The sequence below is a fragment of the Equus przewalskii genome, chromosome 6, assembly GCF_037783145.1.
Source record: "Equus przewalskii isolate Varuska chromosome 6, EquPr2, whole genome shotgun sequence".
Taxonomy (NCBI): Eukaryota; Metazoa; Chordata; class Mammalia; order Perissodactyla; family Equidae; genus Equus; species Equus przewalskii.
In genome coordinates, this window is record NC_091836.1 from 61,930,126 (window position 1) to 61,947,284 (window position 17,159).

General features: G+C 39.3%; 1 protein-coding gene across 45 annotated transcripts in view; it reads left to right on the forward strand.

The window, feature by feature from the left end:
* DLG2 (discs large MAGUK scaffold protein 2) overlaps window positions 1-16,621 on the forward strand; it is a 1,822,408-nt gene extending 1,805,787 nt beyond the window's left edge. For 43 of the 45 annotated variants that reach the window (XM_070625668.1, XM_070625660.1, XM_070625663.1 and 40 more), the window contains 5 exons: window positions 11-112; window positions 2,492-2,664; window positions 4,770-4,879; window positions 10,046-10,137; window positions 11,877-16,621. In XM_070625668.1, coding sequence (XP_070481769.1) covers window positions 11-112; window positions 2,492-2,664; window positions 4,770-4,879; window positions 10,046-10,137; window positions 11,877-11,983 — 584 coding nt within the window. In that variant the 3' untranslated portion in view covers window positions 11,984-16,621. The remainder of the gene's footprint in view (window positions 1-10; window positions 113-2,491; window positions 2,665-4,769; window positions 4,880-10,045; window positions 10,138-11,876) is intronic. The other 2 variants (XR_011541520.1, XR_011541519.1) reach the window with 1 other exon arrangement.
* Window positions 16,622-17,159: the final 538 nt, after the last annotated feature.

Here is a 17,159-nt window from a genome sequence, read left to right on the forward strand (position 1 = left end):
TTCTCTGCAGTAAACTATACCCGGCCAGTGATTATCCTGGGCCCCATGAAGGATCGGATCAATGACGACTTGATATCTGAGTTCCCTGACAAATTTGGCTCCTGTGTGCCTCGTAAGTATCATTTCCAGTTTCTGTAGGAAAAAAGCTGTCTCCTTTTGAGATTATAAAATGTAATAATTGTATTCCTCCAATAGTCTCTACAGTGATTCAAATACTATCAGTTACCTATTATCTGAGTATCTTATTTAATTTTCTCTGCCTAACACTTCTCATCTATGCTGCCATGTATTGTAAGTATAACGATGTTCTCCAAACTGACTGTGGTCCCCAGAAGGCAGGATGCATCCTTTCTTTGTAACTCCCATAGCATTTAAAATAGCATAGGATTTAGGATAGGCATCAGTATGTTATTATAGATTGATTGAAATGCTACTGAAGCATCTTTTCCCATAGAAGCCATATATTAAAATCATCTCAGGATTACTGCAGGGCCATATGTCAATCACAAAACAAAATAGCTTTTCCCATGGGTTTTATCAGGCCTAAGTGTTGGGAGGATGAAGACAAGAAGGTGTATAAAACTTAAATCCACCCTCTAGGCTATTACAGACTTTAATCTGCTTTCTTGTCATTATGGACAACCATCAGGTCTCCTGATGTATCACTCTGGGCATAACCCTGTAAGATTATACCTCTTCCACCTCCTCCCACCCCACCATACTTCCCACTCACCCACTTCTATCTTTACTTTCACCGTATCTCAAAAAAAAAATGCATGGACATCTCCTGTGTATATAGACAAACTCACTAGGAAATTTTAATTTAATTAAGCTCTTAAATCTGATCCCAACAAATATTTCTTTCTCACTCTACAATTTTTAAGCTTTATGTTTAGCAGTGTCTCTTACATTTCAGTACTGCAAATGTCACCTGGAATACATAAGAATAGCAGGAATTGCATGTGTGCAATACATGGGCACACAAGAGCTAGGATGATTGCGATATCTCATGAAACTGTCCCCAGCAAAGGCTCTGGGAAGAGATCCTGCCATAGTACATATCCTGAGAAAGACTCTAGATAAAAACAATCAAGTCAAACCCTAGTCTGTTCATAGTAGCTTCCTGTTTGCTCCTCCACTTTTGAAAGAAAAAGCTCAGAACCAATCCTTAAACACCATTTCCACTTTCCCCTCCACCAAAACTCTCTTCTCTTTCTCTTTTTTTAATAGCACTATTTTATAATGATTGATATATGTTTACTGTGCCAAACTTGGAAAATGCTAAAAAGAAAGTTAAACAAGAAAATAAAAAAACATGCAGAATCCCACACCCAAGTACCCAAAGATAACATCACTGTTAATATTTTTATAAATTTCCATCTATTCTTTCTTCCTATGCATGCATTTTCTCTTGTGGTTTGGTACATATAAGATATACACAATTTTTTTTGCTTAATGTTATTTAAAATTTTATATAAATATTTTCAATGATTATGTCAATCATTCCTCATGTATGGGTATTTTAGTTTTCTACTTTTCACTGTTATGAATTATAATTAAAATATAATTATTATTTATAATTTATAAATTAATATAATGAATATCTTTAAGGATAAAGCTTTACCTAAAGTTTGCATTAATTTTTAAGATAGATTCCTAGAAAGAGAATATCTGAGTCAAAGATAGGAAATATGTTAAGTTTTTATTCATATTGATAGATTATTTTCCCTTCTCTTCTTACCAAGAATTTTAGCCACCTGTAACCATGGTTAAAGTTCATAACATTTAGTCACACCTTAACTGGAAGATCTCATTTTACATCTTTTAAAACTCCTGACTATACCTATATTGTGTGTCTATTTTTTTTTTTTTCCTCCCAGTTATATAACACATTTTCTTGCTTCTTTGCTTGTCCTATAATCTTTTATTGTGTGCTGGACATTGTAATGCTACATTGTTGAGAGTCTGGATTTTGTTATCTTCCTTTATAGAATATTAAGTTTTTGTGCTGGCAGATAATAATTTAAGGGCAGATCAACTTCTCCCAGTTATGACTTGGTTTTAGACTTTGTGAAGATGAGTCTGGAGTAAGTCTAGAGTACCCTTCTAATATGTGGGCTTTCTGAGATCTCAACCAAATGCCCAGTTCTGGCTAAACTCCAGCATCTCCTAGCATTATGTGACCTCTAGACCCTCTATTTGGAAATGGAAGTGATTGTAGAGTTCCCCTCATGTGTTTCTCTTCTCTCAAGAATCACAGCCCTGCACTGTCCTTTGTCTGATGCCTGAAAATAGCTTTTCCATGTATTTTGTCTAGTTTTCTGCCTATTTACAGTAAAAGGCTACGACAGATACCTGTTACTATGTCATGTGCTATCGTATTACATATTTTTAATATATCTGTGTTGAGGGTGTGATGAAGAAAATAGGTATAAATGAAATTTATGAGTATAAATGTACCTTAATTTCATTATTTTTTTGTTTTATAAAGATACTACGAGGCCAAAGCGTGACTACGAGGTAGATGGCAGAGACTATCACTTTGTCATTTCCAGAGAACAAATGGAGAAAGACATCCAAGAGCACAAGTTTATAGAAGCTGGCCAGTACAATGACAACTTATATGGAACCAGTGTGCAGTCTGTGAGATTTGTAGCTGAAAGGGTATGTTTACCAATCATCTTGTACCTTCCCTGAGGAGGATTCCCAGGTGGCAAACTGCATTTTTTGGTCATTACTCTTTCCTGATTGCAGTTGTAAATTTTGATTAAATATTCCTTTTAAGACCTCTAAGCAGAGAATCACTTTAGAGCAAGGTCTTAATCTTTGTTCTAATCTCAATAAAGTATGTTGACTGATGTGAGCGGGGGGCAGGGGGTGCTATAAACCTAAAGGCAATTAACAATTTTGAGTTTATGGAGATTCACTTTGTCCTTGCTCACCTATCTTTGGCCCTAGTAAACAACATTGAATTTAAGGAAGCTTTATTATTCTTGGTTGTTTAGATCAGAATCCTCAATTCTTTTTGTTAGCAGGAGTTTTGTTTTATCTCCCTAAAAACTTGAAGTCTTCATGGTGGAGGGGTAGGTTGATGGGGAGGACTGCCTAGCCTGTTAACTGGCAGAAATTCCAACTTAGAGGAGCTAGAGATGCTGCAATTCCCTTCCTGCTGATAATTTCAAGGGCATGGAAAAGAGGAGAATGTTCAAGAGAGAATAGACTAGGAAGGCACTCGAGTGTGGCTTTAAGATCGGCCTATAGATCTTAATCGGTAAACATAGAGAACCAACTTCATAGGAGGAAAAAAGAGTTGAAAGCCAATCATATTTGTTATATAATTCATATTTGCTGGGTTGATTTCATTGGACACGACCTTTTTTCCCACTTTTGATGTACTGGTTAAAACAATTAAATAAGAAATTTTAATGTTTATCTGAGAATACAGTAGGAAGTTATGTCTATTTTCCTCTCTCTCAAAAGTTAGGTTCTGTGAGCTCCATCATACTGTTTCTAATCTGTTTCCTGGATAATTACATCTCTTCTCCTCTTTGAAAATGTAGATACAACCTTTGTTAACTTGAAATATTTTGGCTGGTGAATAATCAAACAGCATTTAGACATTTTATATAGCAGCTGCATTTCACAGATAGCAAACTTGGAACTTACTACTTAAGTGATAAAGGCTTAAACTATCCTAGTGTGTTTCTCCTATAAGAGCTCAAGTAGTCACTGAACTCTTTGTTTTCATGTGGATATTATAGATGAGTTTTTATCCCCTATTATTGATTTAGGACTGTCCTATGTGCATAATATGCTTTTTCTCTTCTTGTGAAAAGTTCTTCCAGCCTCAGGGTAATGAAGCCATTCCTCTCCAGGGGGTAGAATATGATGTGTGGCAAATGTATCTGCTTTTCCAGAAATACTTTATAAAACAACTCCTTGCTTTGTGCATTCATTGCAGGGGAAGCCAAGTTAAATGAGGTGTACTATAATGTAATAGGGTTTTTATTTGTTAACAAACAAGAAATTTACATACACTGTGCAAGCCTCTCTCTCATCATTTAAGATATAATATTTAAGGTAACTCTTTTCGTGTCTGTCCTCTGCTATACCAGACTGAGCATATCAAGGGCGGGATCCATGTAAGCACTCAACAAATGTTTATGGAGTTCTTCTAAATTCACATGATTACCGTTCTTCCAGATTTAACATTGGTCAGAGTGAGACAATGAGGTATCTATTTATTACAACCAACAATTCTGTCAGTGCTCAAGACTTGGGTGAGTCCTCCTAGCACTGAGACTTGGGGCAAGTTAGTTAATATTTCTAAGCCTTAGTCTTCTCTTCTGCAAAATGCAGTTGATAATACCTACCTCCCAGGTAGGGAATTTCTTCTTGACAATTGTCTTTGGAGATGGTTTATGAGAGTTTCGTGAGAATGGATCAGTCATATTGCATATGGCTGTGTATCTTCTTTGTGCAAAGCATCAGGTATTTATTTAAGAAAATAAAGTTAACTGAGATAACACAAGTAAAATGTCTATCCCAGTGGCAGACACTTAATAAGGGAATAATAAATATGAGTTATTGCAAGCATTCAGTGATGACCTTGTGTATCAACTTATTTATGCTTTGCAATGATCTTTTTTCAACCTTTAGAAATGCAGTACCCCTTACCTTCCTCTAAAACATACTTAGAGTATTTTTTTTGGTTGGATTATGATCGTTGTTTCTGGGTTAACTCCATATTTTTCTTCTCTTTCTACCAGGGCAAACACTGTATACTTGACGTATCAGGAAATGCTATCAAGCGGTTACAAGTTGCCCAGCTCTACCCCATTGCCATCTTCATTAAGCCCAAGTCTCTGGAACCTCTGATGTAAGTGGAGGGCCCTGGAGGCCTTCCTCCAGCCCCTGTTCCACATGACACAGCAAATTGTTAACAGCTCTTCATCATAAGTGCTTACAGATGGGAAGTGCCATTACTGATTTTTTCAAGCATTCCCTTTTTATAAAGATATATTAAAGTTTCTTTGAACCACTAGAGACATAATGTCAGTAATTCTTAAAATGTCTTCACTAATGTTTCTTGACTTTTATTTTCATTTTACAAGTTGTTTTTGGTGCGTGTGATTTTTTTGCTTTCTTTTGTTGTTTTGAAGGTAGGTTGGTTTGTTTTGTTTTGTTTTCCAAAAGATAGGAAGCAGTTGTCTTTGAATTATCTCTTACTTCTGAGAGCAGTTTCACTGGTAAAGCTTTTTAAATGTGTGGGTTTTTATAGAGGGAGCAGACAGTATTTTAGACTCTTCCCATTGACATTTCACTTTGTTCTAGCATAGAGTTCTTATGTCCCTTAATTAAAACCTCATGTATGGAGAGCACTATCTTTAATAGGGAGTTTTCTTTTTTTCTTTTTTGAAGATTATTAGCCCTGAGCTAACATCTGCTGCCAATCCTCCTATTTTTTGCTGAGGAAGATTGGCCCTGAGCTAACATCTGTGCCCATCTTCCTCTACTTTGTATGTGGCATGCCTGCCACAGCATGGTTGGATAAGCAGTGCATAGGTCTGCGCCTGGGATCCAAACTGGCAAGCCCCAGACCACCAAAGCAGAGGGCACAAACTTAATCACTGCACCACTGGGCTGGCCCCTAATAGGGAGTTTTCTTAGTAGCACGGCAGTAAAACATCTATCACCTTAACCAATAGCTCCATGCCTGTGCCTTTACAAACAAGGGTAAAATACATGATTTGGACTTGTTATTTTTCAGAGGACTTGTAAAATATCTTCATTCAAAAAGCAGTAAGCAAATTGGGCAGATATTCATGATCTGGCTATAAAGTAACACAGTTTCTGTGGCAACTTAATAGACATCGTTGGCTTTGGTTTGTAGACGACTCCTGCACAAACATGAGGCTGCAGTAGCCATAAAGGAGCAGAACAAAGGGGGAAAGAGCGGGGACTTGAAAAGTGGTCAGGCCAGGTGTGGTTCTTTCCTTTGCCGCTGATCAGTAACGTGACCTCCACAAGGGGCTTGCCCTCTGTAAAATTTAGTTCCTTGCCTCTCAACTAGGCGCATTAATAATATGTACCTCACAGAGCTAGTGTGAAGGTTAGACAAGATCATGAATGTAAAGCTCTCCATACGATCTTCAGCATATGGTAAGCACTCACGAAACAGTAGCTATTATTACTATGAAAGATTTCAAGTTACTTCCTTTTAAAAAGAATAAAACTATTTTATCATCACAAAACACATCAACAGGACCTTTTCTAAGAGGTCACAAGAGATAATGCCAGTGCGTCTGCTGCAAGAACTTGGCTCAAATATGCCTCTATCTGGGCCTCAAGACCTTGAAGAATTTGACACGGTTCATAAGTGAACCACAAAGTACTGGAAAACAGTGTTTATGAAAAGACCAAAGAAAATGAAATTACCGAGTCCCAGAGGTGAAAGCAGTTAGTTGCAGAGGGTATCGACTGACTGTTTCGCACCTTCTCTGAGGGTGAAGAAGCGAAGCGAGCTGCAGTAGCTGGAATTGCAGTCTAAGAGAATTGAGTTAAATACGTGGCTGATCTCTGGGAAAATGGCCAGAGATGTATCTTAAAAGCAAAATATATTCCCATAAATAAAATATGGACAAAGGTTCTTCCCAAGATGAAAAAATAAAATCAGGAGGTCACTGACAGTACCTTCAGCCCCATGAGTTTAGTATTAAATTATACCATAAAAAGCTTTGCCAAAGTTGGTACATGGAAAAATATGTGTTGATGATAAAATAATGGTTCTTGATAGTATTATCCCCAATAGCATGTATTAAATTTCTCCTCGTGTAGGATTCTGTGTTGGGCATTGCACAAAGTGAATTAAGCAACCATAAATTTCATTATGTAAAAGTGATTTACAATCTTTGTAAAGAGCTTCATATATGTTATCAGTAATGCTAACACTTATAAGAAGAATAGAAAAATGCCCCTCCCCTCCTAGGAACAGCATCTTAAAGACCTGTTTCAGAAAAAGAAAAATAAGTTTTCATATCATAAACATGCAGTGGGATAAATGGCTTCTGGGGTAGTGAGGCCTGAGGGGGAAGCAGCAGTTGTACATTTGGTTCAGTGTGATAGTGGGAGATAGTCCCATATGGTGCCTGTAGGAGAGGGTCTACTTCCTTCCACAACTGCGAGATGACTTATTTAGTTTTGCCTTAGGACACTGTCACAGCCACTTATCACCAAGGAAAATTAAACATACAGAAGGCAGATTCCACAAGGAGGACAGTGAATCTGACAGAATTTGCTGCAGCCATATTCATAGGTCTCGAGTACAGGAATGGTGACATTCAAACCAATGTGATCGTATTAGTAAACGCTAGATGTTTACTGTTTCAGTTCACTCTTTTCTGAGGGCTTTACTTCAGGAGCAAAGCTGGAATGAATTGCCCATTTCCCAGGGAGGAGTGAATGCTAGGTCAGCTGGAACAAAAGTATGACAGCTGTCACATTTAGGCATTGATACATCATCGCACACATTATTTCTCAAGTGCATCATCCACATCAAACCACAGAGCTTATTAGCACATACATAGCTGACTCTTCAGAGGAGCATGAAATCAAGGGCATACACTAAAGTGATGTTCTTTTTATATTGTTCCTCCATGTGACTTATATTCCCTGCCTTCACCCCATGGCAATGAGAAGCTTTCCCATGTCTCTTGACCCTGCCACCTCCAATCTACTTTTACCTTCGTGTTCCCATGATGGCTTTTGTTGACTTCTGTCTTCAACTATATCATAATTACATTTATTTATCCAGCTCTTCATTCATTCACTTATTCATTCAACAAACGCATGTTGAGTCAGGCTCCACACCATATTCTGATGAACAAGCCATGATCTCTGCCCTCAAAGAAATCAAAGATTAAGCAAGGAGATAAAACAAGTTTATATTTTAGAGGATTAAAGCTTAAATTCACTCATTGCTACAACAAATGCAAAGGGAATTCAGAGAAGACAAACCAGCATGGACCAGAGAAGTCAAAGAAGATCCAGAGTTATCTGACTTCTTGACATCTGCAGCAAAACAGACACTGTGAAAAGTATCCCTGGATTTAGCCCAGCATCTTCTGCACCCAAGAGTGACAACCACTCCTAGCTTCTAGGGCTAGTGCCACTTAGGAGGAGATTTATAGATACCATCCCTTAGGGCAAGATGAGTTTATACAACAACAAGACATTCCCACTTCTTTATATTGCAGCCATCAGCTTCATGTTAATGTGTGACCTCGGTTTTTTATTTTTTCCAAATAAGAGTCTTTTGAAAGAAAGTCTTGGTATAATGGAAAGTCTATTTGACTAAAAATTGTTAAACAAAAACAAAAACTTTGAGTTTACATCAGATTTACTCTTTTACCTTAGGCAAGCCCCTTTACTACTTCAGGCCTCAGTTACTTGCTCTGAAAAGGGAATTGGTTAAGACCACATGCTCTGGAGTCCAATCTCTGGCTTCCTAAGTGGCATGCAAAGGCAGCAGTGCAGCAAGTCTTCTGAAATTCTACACACATTTGAAACGCATCCCAATGGACCAACCAAAATGTCTTTGCTCTTGGCTGGACTTTTACCAGCCTAGTGCAGTCACACTAGTATTCTTACGATGATCAGAGGCAATGATTGTCAGTCTTTGATTAATAATGTCTTTGATTAAGAAAAATGGGAAGGTAAAATAATTTTTGTTTAATAAGTGCAGATGTTTGGTAGACAAAAAAATTTTAACACCTAGAGGAGTGGGAGACTAAAGCTGCCACTGGTTAGGAATCAGTAGATGTTATTTTCCATTTCCCTCCCACTTCAATTTGTCCTTGAGACTAGGTTGGATTTAAGTCATCTTACAATGATTAAGCAGCACTTAATCATTAATGACACACCAATGGTTGACAGACTAACAGAGAGAAAGGGACAGAGAGTCTCAGGCATAATTCCTTTGGAGCCCATTCTACTATCAGAAGAAAAATAAAAGTAGACATTGGAACTTCTCTCTTACCAAGCTCCTCTATCCTGGTTCACTATTTGGTGTTACTTACTCATAGCTTATTTGAAAATATTTTGGTCCCAGTGCTTTTGATTGCTGCATTCTCTGTGTCCATTTTAATTCAAGCCTTCTTTAGCAGCTCCTCAAGGTTCCATTTGATTATGAAAACAGGAAGGTCAGGGCTCCGGTTGCTATAGACTTGCCTCACCATTTGCAGAAGGCGAGCAGCAAGAGCTGCAGAATGCCTTTTCGAACTGAAAGATAAACACGCCTAAGGGGCCTGTCACATTTTCTATAATTCTTTGGAAGCACTTTCTATGTTTCTCCACTCTGCATGTTTCCTGCTACACAGTGAAGACGAACAGCAGCCCTTGGGGAGGATGTGGGAGTGGAAGAGTCAAAGCCTTCTGCAAGGTCAGGACCTGAGAACAGTTGAGTCTTGTTCTCTCAGATGTAATGAGGTCCAAAATGCTGTGATGTACCTTTCCTTCTTTCCACGTCTTCTCTTCCCTCTGACCACCCTTGGAATATTTCATTTAATTTTACATCCCACATTAAAGAGAGGTTGAGATAGACTAGAACGAAACCCAAGGGTGGCCATCTAATGAAAGCATAGATGAAGGAAGTAGGACAGTTTATTCTGAGGGAGTGGAAGCCTCAAGGGACACATGAGCTCTTGATTTAAAGACCCCAGTGCCTGCCATGGAGGAAGGAAGTTTAGTCCTACTCTACAGGACTGCAGAGGACAGAACAGGGACCAGTGACTGGAAACCATAAGGACACAGATTCTGCTTGAATCCAATGTGGACCAAGAGACTGCCCTCTGAGACAGTGAGCTCCTGGGAGGGGGTCCTTGCTGCTGAAATTATTCCGGCAAAGAAGAATCCCAAATGAGGACTAGGAAGCTGCTGCTAAGATTACGCTAGGCTTCCTGTAGGATTCATTGTTGCCATAGATTTTAATTTTTCAGAATTTAGTATATTCCCTGTGTGTTCTAATTCCAAACCCTCATTTTCCCAGGGAGATGAATAAGCGTCTAACAGAGGAACAAGCCAAGAAAACTTATGATCGTGCAATTAAGCTAGAACAAGAATTTGGAGAATATTTTACAGGTGAGTTCATTTACCCTACTGTGAGAAAGAAGATTTGGAATAAAGAGGGCTCTGGGCCTGGTACACCTGGGCCCTAAAACCCTCCTGCTGAGATCTCTCATTTCTTTCTGCTTCTCCCATTGGATCCAGAACTCTGGGTTCTCTGTTCTCTGGATTCAGCCGCAGCCAGCTTCCAGGTTCCCATTGGCCCTATCTAAAACCATGAGTGGCAGATGCCACTGAGCTATCTCCTGCTAATTAAGGAGATTTTAGGAATTTATACTTCATTAAACTATCTCCTGGATATCATCAGAAAACTTGAAAAAGAAACTTTTAGGGCTCGAAAGGTGCAGTGTCCAAAGCAGTTCCTCTTGAGAAGCAAGTTCTGGGCCTCTATTCTCCACTTAACGACCTTCATGCCTGTCTCTCCATTAGCAGCACTTGAACAAGATGCTTGAAATGCTTCCCCTGTGTTTCAACTAACTCCATGTCAAGTATCAATGTAAAACTTTTTTTTTCTTTTTAAATATTTCCTTGGAATCATTGAGTTTGAGGAATAAAGGAAGATCTTATTGTCCTGGGTATCCTGAGTCCTCTATTCTTATGTACTTTCATGAGACGCTGATCAAATCCACAGAGTAAACAAACTTTGTAGAATTTGCCCTACGACTGATGGTTTAAAAAGAACTTTCCTCCTGAATTACCTTATTTGAAGTTAGATGTTTTATTTTTTATCTTATTCAGAATGTGAAAACCCCTGTGGCTTAGCAATTTGCAAATATGTTGAATTGGGTGATCTTAAGTAAAGCTTCTATCAATAACAAAGATATGACTTATGTTTCATCCTAAAAGAACATCCAGGTGGGAACATCAAATCAAAACAATGTACATTTTGACCAGTGGTTTATATTCAGAAATAAAATACAGTAGTCAATATATTCTGAGAGTTGTTTTTAAAGATCTAAACCATGTTTCAGTAGCAATCTGTTTTTAAGCTCTACTGTCATGTAGATAGTACTGAAGTGTTTTGGGGATCAATCTACAAGATCGCTCTTGCTCAAAGGAGAAAATAAAATGTATTTAAATCTACTCTAAGTGATTTGGTGTTTTAGATAATACACAGTTTAGCAGTTTGTTTGTGTTTCCTCCTATTTATCTTTCTTATAAGTAGTTGCCGTAAGGGATTCTTAACGTGAGCAGCCCTGTATGGTAATACCTCAGTTTAGCAGATTACTTGGAGAATGAATGGGGTTTCCTATTAAAGGCTTCAGGGGTTGAGGAGGTTAAATAAAATTTATTTCAAAATATTATTTCCTCTGTGTCGAAAATATCTGAATTTCTACCTGACAGAGTAAGTATGGCACAGAGATTATAAGACCAGCTTTCTTTGATAAACAGGGAGCTATCAATCTGAAAATTGATCAACGCCAGAGTAGCTCAGTGCCTGGCCCAGAGTAGACACTCATAAAATTTAAATAAATGGATGATTCATTGTCCAGAACTACAGACAAACATGTAGAAAGTGGAAAGACTGTGGTGCATTTACTATCGATCCAGGACATGCCTCAAAAGCATTTTTTTTTTAAATCATTGATGTGACCTTACGTAAATGAATTTCCTACTTTTTCTTACCAATGAAAAGTAAGATTAAGCTTCCTGATGAGTTGACTGTCACTGACCTGAGCTTCTGCTGTGCGGTTGATGGTTGTTCTTCAGCCCCGGGAATGATTCGTAACTCCGGTGTGTTTGGTTTGTTCTAGCTATCGTCCAAGGAGACACCTTAGAAGATATCTATAATCAATGCAAGCTTGTTATTGAAGAGCAATCTGGGCCTTTCATCTGGATTCCCTCAAAGGAAAAGTTATAAATTAGCTACTGCACCTCCAACAACAACAGAAGAGCATTTAGAAGAACAAAATATATATAATATACTACTTGGAGGCTTTTATGTTTTTGTTGCATTTATGTTTTTGCAGTCAATGTGAATTCTTATGAATGTACAACACAAACTGTGTGAAGCCATGAAGGAAACGGCGGGGCCGGAGGGTGGGACAGAAGAGACATTGCAGTACGCAGGAAGGGTTTGATTTGGTCAAAGTGCCAGGTGTAGGATGAACCTCTGACGGGCTTTCTGCCAAAAGATGGGCAGCCTCCTCACCCCAGCAGATGTCCAGAGCTGATTAAGCTGCTGAGCGCTCTGTGTTTTTTTGCTTTAAAGAAAAGTTGCCAGCACTTGAACTTCACCCACCTTCCCATTACCCACATCTGTAATTGGTACACTTCGAATTTTATAACTATGCACATCCTTTGATTTCTTAACAAGCAAAAGAAAGAAAGAAAGGAGGAAAAAAGAAAGGAGTCCCTTTGGAGACAGCATAACATGAGGGAAGGATAAGTGTGTAGTTTCTTTGACTGGCATCTGCAAAGACAAGCATTTCATAAAATTCGCAAGTGTACGGAGGACTGACCTTACTGAGGAGGGGATTCCACCTGGGGTTAGCTTTATGATTGTTTATTGTCTATTTCGCCATTTATAAACTGAAAGAAGGCACTAAAGATGAGACTAATTTATACAATAAAATATATTAAATGTATAGAACGAATTTCTATAGGTTAAAAGTTTTGTGAAATATTTTGTAAAGACTAATTAATTGAAAGACTAAATGTATGCACTATCAGCAGCTGATGATCAAATTCAAGAACTGAAAGTTGCACTCTCCCTTTTGTTGCCAATAATCCATTCAGAGCATCTGAGTTCCTTCCAAAGTCTGACAAAGACTTCTCCCTCACTTACCTCCCGTGATCTCCCTTCCATATTAGTGATACACTCTCATGGAGCACATCCCTTAATGAGTTGCCCTCATGGATGCTTTTGGAAGACATTTGGTTAATGCATTTTTAAGCTGATGGCTTTCAGAGACAAACTCATGCAAATAATCTAAAGGAAGTTTTTGGTTTTTTCTTATTAAACAACCTGGACCTGCCATGCAAATAGTTGAATAACTTTGTTCCTAGTTACTTACATACAATTCTTAAAGGATCATTTAGTATTTCAGCCAATCATAAGTAATTAGGATTTTTTTTTTTTTGGTCTGTTTCACATGAAACTGAAGGTTTTATAACAGCCAGAGAAGGTACAGAGCCATGGAGAGAGATCTGTTCCAGGATGCACTATTTCTTTGAGGAAGAGAGAGAGAAGAGAAGAATCCATTTGTGGGGTGAGGGATGCAGACTTTTGTTTCCGTGTACAGGGCAGAGAGACAGAACCATGAGGAAAGACAATTAACGACTTTGAGCTCAACCAATTGAACTGCCTTTCTGGGGGCTGCACCTGGACCAAGTTTATTTTTTTGGCAATTATAATAATGATGATTAAAAAGAGAAACCTTCTGAAGCCTATATCCTGCTTTAGAGCTGATGATGACATGACATCAGCATTGTTTGTGTCCAAGGTGTTTAGAGAGAGACTTTTCAGTGATCTCAGTAACCACTCAACTCTGGGTTCTACGCATGCCCAGACTAAGCCCCATCGCCTTATTTCTGGGGTACATCCAGACCTGGCAGGGATTCTGCCACACTGTGCAGCAAACCAGCATGCAGGCTGGGGTGTGAGAGCAAGAGACAGAGCCATCAGCAGCGATGGGGCTTCTTCACAGTAAAACATCAGAGCTCAGAATGAGGGTCTCTTTCCAAAAACAAGCGTTCTTCATCTTACTCTAAATATCACTGTCTGCCTGGCTGCAGTCACCAAAACACAAATGTGTAAAATGATGCATCTACCTATAGTCTTGAGGCTGCCTTTGCCAATGGAAGGGCTAGCAATGCATTTTCCCTCTGTTGAAAGTTAAATTTCCGGAGACTTCCTTAAGAGTGCTCAAAATGTTTAGGATGTGTCCATGTCTGCAATTCACCAGTTTCAGGTCAAGGCCCATTTTCATCAGTATTGCTCCCAGAAGTTTTCTTCCACCAGAATGCCATTCCTGATCCCAGCTCTACTTTTAGGCCACTATGATAACTTCTTTGGTTTCTCAACTGAGCATGCAACCATTTATTTAAAGGACTGTCATTAATGAGTAGATGTTTCCGCGGGTCGTGTGATGTGCTTTCCATTTAATATTAAGTATTGCTGTGGCTGAGTACAATCAAATTGAACCACCAACCCTTGGTTTTGTAGTAATGTAATTATTTATTTTCCTAGTGTAGATGCTTCCAGATTAGAATTGGCATTTGCACTGATTTTTTTATGTAGATTTATATAAATATATATATACATATATATTTGCTTGAAGAATCACCAAGCAAATTGGTGAGAGGGTCTTTTCCTATAGAATTTACACCTCCATTTGTTGTGTTGTCTTGCGCTTCCCAATGTTGAGGTCTCCATGGCTCCAATGAACCAGTGTATTTTGCAGCCAATCTGACGTCTTGTATGGAAATGGCATGAAAGTTACCCAGATGACATCTGGTGCAAATGCCCTTGGAGCCTGGGGCCAGACTGGTGCTAACACTGCAAACTTTGTCCGGAGCTCTCTCCAATCTGAAGGCTTGCTGGGGGCGCAATGTCACCTTCCCATGCTGGGCCCTTTCGGAAAAGTGCCAGATCGTGTCACTGGTGCTATTTTTCATGCTCTGGTACAATGTGTAGCACCACGGGGGTCTCAGCTTTACCAAAATCAAAATCCCATTTGTCAGCTAATTGCAGGGGCATTTGGTTTTTGCTCTCCTCCCACAGGATTTGTTGGCCGTTTCTTTGCAGGCCTTTTCTGCCGGCCCCAAGCTCTTGGGTTGGCTCTCTCTGTTTAGTGAGCCCATCTTTACAAAGCCGCACTCAGGTGCCTGTGAGCTGTCTTAGATCCTACTGCCAGCCCTTCAGGACTCTGAGCCAGGGGAAAGCTCACCACTCCTCCGGCTCTTGCCTCTGGCTTTTTCTCCTTCTCTTCCTTGCTCTCCCCCTTCTCTTTCTATCTCATTCCATCTCTAATTCTGTGTTCCTCTCCCTTTTATCCTTCCTTCCTGTCTTCCCCAAGTTGTTGTTGACTTTCTCCTATACCCCTGTTTTACTCCCTCCCCTTTATTCCTCTATCTCTTTCTCTCTCCTTTAGTCTCTGTCTCTCTTTTCCCTTCTGATTCCTCTTTCCCCTCCTTTCCTCTCTCTTCATATCTCTGATCATCTCCTCGCCCACACCCTGCTCCTTAAGTTTTCCGTCCTATAAGGGCTCATGGCTGATTCAGACAGCAAGTCCATATGCTGGACTAATGACACAAATACTTTGGGTCACCATTTCACCCACACAGCCCAGAAAGCAAAGCTGAGCATGAGGTTCTGCCCCGGAGCAGCTCCAGCATGCCTCACTGAGCCAGCCTGCACCGCTGCCCTGGCAGCGACGATGCATGTGCTCTGGGCCCTGACGGCACCTGGGTGTCCCCCTGCCTGAAGCCTGGTCCAAAGGGAGCCCACCCCCAGCACCATCCCATGGCTCTGAGGACACTTCCTGTTACTAAAGGCAGACTCTGGCCCCAACAATTATTCTGATAGCAAACCTCTTCCTTCTCACTGAAGCCATGCCATCACCTTGGTTTGGAGAGAGACTTTTTTTCCCATTCATAAGCTTTCTTTTTCCCATTTTCATGTGAAGCCCCCTCGGCTTTTCAGCTGGTGATTGCTCTGGTGAGATTGAATGGACTCGCTGGTGAAATAACATCTCTTTCTTCCTGTCTTGATCCTGCCTAAATTCCTACAAAAATATGTAAATCAAGGACTCAGGCTAGTTCCTAAGTTTATCATAGTAATTTGTCACTCCTAGGGGAAAAAAAGGAACATTTCCCTTAGAGCATGTGGAGTACCTCCTGTGACAACTGATTTGCCAGAGGACTCCCTCCAGAAGTCTGTGGATATACATTTTGCTTATGTGTATGTATGATATATGTGGTATGTATATCATGCATACACATACCACATTGGGTATGAATGAATGTGGATGGAAACCCACACACACTCCAGTCTGTAAATATCCTTCCTCACTGAAAACTGTGCTTCGGAAATCATTTCTTGTACAGCTGTGCAGTTTCTTGTAGCAGCTAAGGACAAGCTAAGACAGGTGGACAGTTTAGACAAAGATCATCCAGAAGACAGAATACAGAATCTCCCTAGCAACTCGTGAGGACAGACAACCAAATGAGAAGGTTGACTCCCAATGGGATGGCAAACTTTTCTTATCTCCTTTTTGAACTTGTGTTTCCTAAATGTGTCTTAACTTCTGAGTGCACCAGGCTGTACCCGTTAGATTCTTTCAATATGACAGTTTTGTGCTTCTCTCTGACAGGATGTTCTCCATCGAGCTGTAGTGCAGGATGGGAGGGAGGGGGAAATGCTCCTTGCCTGGGCTGGAGTTTACAGAGACACTGCACAGCTTACACTCCTGTTAAGTGTAAATATTCGACACTTCCATTCCATTTGTGTAAAAAATAAAGCACACACGATTATAAAATCAAGATGTATATTTCATACTCAGTGTGTCTGTGCATATTTATTGCGTTTCCAGTTGTCAGCAGTGGCCCCGTTGTAAAAATGCTTGATAGAGTGTTTATAAACATGTCGTGGTTTTATTATAAGATATAAATATTAAAACATTTTATACTTTATAGCAAATTATTTTCTCCCAAAGCATAATTTGTCTTATTTCATAAAGAATGGAATCATTCATTTCTATTTTTATTAAATTTATCTGATTTCAGAGCCAAAGTATAGTTAGAGTAGGTTTGCTCTGAGAACTATTGGCATTGCTGAGAGGAGCTGAGAGGAGCGCTTTTGCATATTTTTGAATATTTGGTTACCATATTTCCTACTTTTAATCAGAATTTTGCCAAGAGTGAACAATGTATTAAAAGATAGTTTAACGACCCCCACACCTGAGTGAAAAAATCAATTCCCCAGTTTCAAAATTGTGAGATTCCAGAAGATACTAAGAATAGAGAAAAAAATTTTCTTATCTGATACTTATGATGCAAAGAAAGGCACCAGATATACTGGGGCCACGAAACAT